The sequence below is a fragment of the Zea mays genome, chromosome 1 (genome assembly GCF_902167145.1).
Source record: "Zea mays cultivar B73 chromosome 1, Zm-B73-REFERENCE-NAM-5.0, whole genome shotgun sequence".
NCBI lineage: Eukaryota > Viridiplantae > Streptophyta > Magnoliopsida > Poales > Poaceae > Zea > Zea mays.
In genome coordinates this window covers 212,550,627-212,554,859 of record NC_050096.1, presented here as the reverse complement: position 1 = coordinate 212,554,859, position 4,233 = coordinate 212,550,627, and the positions used below count along the sequence as shown (strand labels likewise).

Sequence of the window (4,233 nt, the reverse complement as noted above, 5' to 3'; positions counted from 1 at the left end):
TCAGGATGGCACCGAAGACTGGCCGAAGAGGTCCTTGAGCCTCATGACCTCCTCCTTTGTTACGAAGGTGGTCTTATTCACCATTTCCACTCTCAGGGTGTTGCCGAAAGACCACAAACAAACTGGATAAACCCCTAAGAAATCCTCACAGATTACTTGGGGGCAACATCTAGCAGATGCGCTTCGCGCACCCGAGACCCAATTAACAGATGCCACTGATGGGAGGCTGCTTCTGGTTACGAAAGAACACACGTACAATTCTCAGACGCGTTGTGTACAACTCATCCCCGTCCCACCTTCTGTGAGCACAGAGAGTGTGGGAGAGCATGCCTCTGAAATCGACGTCCGTAGAGAGACACTTGCACGGGTTTGCGGACGATCAGGTTTTTGGGGAGCGTACTCGCGACTGCTCGCTTCATCCGCTAGACTAGCGCTGATCAAGTTCCTCGTCGCCGGCGCCGTTCGTGAGACTACACTGCGTACATCTGCCTGCGTCGACTGCGTACGACTACATCAAACATACACACGAGATGTCTCGTGTGAATGGAGTCACTGATGCCTTGAGCATCGGTCCCTCCACAGGTTACAATCTGTTCTTTGTATTTGTGCATATTTTCTTGTTGTTTACTGTTTATGTGAATAGTGATACACATATGCACATACATGTCGTCACATACGTCACTGTGATTTTCTGTATTAAATTAAAACTAAAAATGCCTATTTCTCCAACAAAAGAGGAGGGTCAAACGGCCAAAGAAAGGGTGAGCATTCAGCCAGAGTTCTACACTCCCTCGTTCTCACACAATCATCTGTTGTAACACATTCATCAGCGATCAGCACTACACTGAAGAGGCTTCTCTTTGATAACTGACCATTAAAGATTGGTTCTTTTAATCCTAGGTGCCCAATACCGATTACATAGGTTGAAGGTGCACCCACACGCAATTTATTATTACACCCCATATATAAGCGCACATCTAGGAGCATGCATATTAATTAATCCTGGCGAGCGTTAATCAGGATGGCACTGACGACTGGCCGAAGAGGTCCTTGAGCCTCATGAGTCATGACCTCCTCCTTTGTTACGAAGGTGGTCTTATTCACCGTTTCCACTGTGAGGGTGTTGCCGAAGAGTGCATAGACAGCGATCTGTAGGCCGGGGTTCTGGTTGCTGTACGCGGCGATGGCGGTGGCGGTCGTGTTGCCGGTGTTGAACTGGAAGTGCAGCAAGCCCTGCGGGAACACGTAGAGGTCGCCCTTCTTTAGGCTCTTGACATAGGCCTTATTGGTTTCGGCGCTGATGAAGCCAGCGGAAAAGGTTCCTTCGAGGACGAACATGACCTCCGAGGCTTCCGGGTGGGTGTGCATGGGCACGCCCCCACCTGGCCGGACATCGACACGCGTGGCGGAGATGCCGAGGCCATTCAGGCCGGGGAGCTGTTTAACGGCGGCGGAGGCCAGGCTGGTGTTGAAGGGGGCGATGACCGGGCCAGGCCTGGCCAAGGCGTCGGAGTAGAAGTCGTCGGAGCTGACGAGACCTTTGGGCTTGCACGGGTAGCCGGACGGCGTGTCTGGGAGGAGCCTGTTCGCGACGCATAAGTCCTGGGTCAGAGCGTGGGAGGAGAAGGGCAGCAGGGAGAGCAAGGGCACTAATAGCACCACGAGGTGTGCCACCACGGCCTTGCTGGGCGCCATGTCTAGCTACCTGCCGGGCTAGCTCGACGAGCACGTCCGACGGCCAAAGCCGTCGGACATAAGGAATAAACCGTCGGAAATAGATTATTTCCGACGGTAAAGGCTTATCTCCGACGGCTTTAAGCCGTCGGAGATAACTCGTCGGAAATAGTGCTATGTCCGACGGCAGACGTCGGACATAAGTTATCTCCGACGGCTGCCTATGCCCGTCGGAGATAACAAATCCCAACCGTTTTACCGGTCGGAATGTGGGACCCACTGAATTAAGTCCGACGGCTCCCGCTAGGCCGTCGGAGATAAGCATTGCTTATGTCCGACGGTAGTTAATGCCGTCGGAAATAACAAATGGGTTATGTCCGACGGCTACCATTAAGCCGTCGGACATAACAAATTACAGAATTTACACAAAATTCTGTTTTTTAAAAAATCTGACATTTACAAAACAAAAACAGATTCATGCACATATACAAATTCACATTCACAATCACAAATACACACATTCTAATAAGTATTCACAATCACAAATAGTCTCACATAAATATTAACATTCACAAATTTAACATCAACATATAGGTTCGACGGTTGTTGCAAACTGAAATTGTGTCTCACAAACAAGTGTTGCAAAGTGTTTCATAAAAAAACATCACGACACATCAATCATATCCATCGTCTGGATGGTTCGAGTAGCCACCTCCTCCGGCTGGACTCTGCGTGTTGAAAATGATGTTCACCCACGAATTTGTTGTGTCGTCCTGACCAGACCCATCTCCAGGTGCGGCAACTGAAGCGGGTGGTGTCTGAAATCCCTATAACACAAGCACATGAAATAGTAACCACTCAGTTGTTCATTTAAACACATAAGACATTTATGAACATGTCACACACGCATATGTGTACATACCATAGGGAATTGTGACGGAGGCGGAGGCGGAGGTGGAGGCGCCAACATTGGCATTGGCAGTGCAAAGTCCGGAGGCGACATCCCATATGTCGGCATCGGGACGCCCGCTTGTTGGGCTAGTTGCTACAAATTATATACAAGTCATTGTTGAACAAACAAGATACACATCAAGTGTTTTGCAAAATAAGCTACAAAATGTTACTTCAACTTACCGAGAGAAGAGCTTGATTTTGGGCCTGGAGGCTTGCATAATACTCGTCCCTCTTCTTCTGGTACTCGGCTTGTTGTCTCTGGTATTCAGATTGTTGCCTCTGGTACTCCAATTGTTCCCTCAAGACTGATTGATGGTACTCTGCCTGTTGACGCAACACTGCAAGCTCTATCTCATGGGCTGCTGATCGTGAACGGGACGACTGTGAAGACGACGATGTGGATTGTCGTCCACGGCGTCTCAGCTCTCTGGAATCAATCGTAGAATCAAAAATACCCAACCTACAAGAGTGAACCATGCACTTAGTATAGTAACTCATGGCTCAGTTGAATCGCAAGCATATGATGACAATTTTGAAAACCAAATCAAATAATCTCACCGTCCATGGGCTTGTCCTCCTGCGCTAGCATAGGCTGCCTGAGGGTCGATTGGCTGGCTCCTCCAATCGTACTCCTCCCCATGGCGTTGAACCATCTCCTGCCCATACGAAGCCTGGAGGCAAACAATATCAAATATAAGTGCATAACCCCTATGCCCTTGCAAACAATATCAACACACATAATAGAGTAACAATATCAACTCACTAGACGGTCGGTGGCCGTCTGAGTGCATAACACATCAGGATTCTGAGGATCAGAACCCCTATGCCCTTGCATATACACCTCCACATCCGTGGGCGTACGGCCGGATTTGACTTCCTGTACATAAAAGTTATAATGACACATTTCTATGTGATTCAAAGTTACGACAAACTGTGACTTACCATTCGCTTAGCCAAGCGCACAGGACCATCACCGCCGTAGTTGTGGAACGACTCAGTCCCACGGTTTCCCCTGTTCCTTTCGGAAATGGCACGAAAGTCAGGGGAAGCCCACCATCTGCACAATGCTCGATAACCGTCTGATCGGGTGGCCATCCACGGCACCGACACCTACATGAAATTTTTTAAATAAAGCAAGCAAATACATGGCTTTGTGCGATATGAGAGGCAACAACTTGTTTACCTCTAGGTATTGCTCCTCCGTCAAGTAAATTGATGACCACTCGGCCTTTGTATTTGGCATCGGTCGATCATCAGCATTTGCTCTGTACCATGCCTTTATAGCCTGAATTCGTGCATAGTACATTGCATCTGCAACGACATCGTTCGCGTTAAACTCAAACACGTAACGAGCGTTCATATCATATGATCCATCGTCCGGCAACTTGTACCGTTTCTGCAAAAACCATAGTGTTATCATAAAAGCAAACATATATGGAATAACTAAAATAGTATAAACAAGTCATACCCAGAATGCATCCCAAACTAGTGCCTGTGTGTTGCCAAACGTTCTACAGACACCATAGCGATAATGCTCCCAAGTGGTGGCGGGAACAGACTCGCCAGTAGGCAAAGTCACAAGACCAGGCCAGTGCAGACGAACAA

At 48.5% G+C, this 4,233-nt stretch overlaps 2 protein-coding genes across 2 annotated transcripts; both read right to left on the bottom strand.

The window, feature by feature from the left end:
- On the bottom strand, window positions 1-1,695 carry LOC103643232 (germin-like protein 8-13). Its single transcript, XM_008666386.1, has 2 exons — window positions 1,072-1,695; window positions 1-48 (listed from the first exon to the last, which is right to left on the bottom strand). The coding sequence occupies exons 1-2, from the start codon at window positions 1,693-1,695 to the stop codon at window positions 1-3; spliced, it is 672 nt and encodes a 223-aa protein (XP_008664608.1).
- A 509-nt stretch (window positions 1,696-2,204) lies between these two features.
- Window positions 2,205-2,713, bottom strand: LOC118476117 (LOB domain-containing protein 13-like). The gene is made up of 2 exons (XM_035964233.1): window positions 2,597-2,713; window positions 2,205-2,501 (listed from the first exon to the last, which is right to left on the bottom strand). The coding sequence occupies exons 1-2, from the start codon at window positions 2,690-2,692 to the stop codon at window positions 2,349-2,351; spliced, it is 249 nt and encodes an 82-aa protein (XP_035820126.1). The 5' UTR covers window positions 2,693-2,713; the 3' UTR covers window positions 2,205-2,348.
- Between the last annotated feature and the right edge of the window lie 1,520 nt (window positions 2,714-4,233).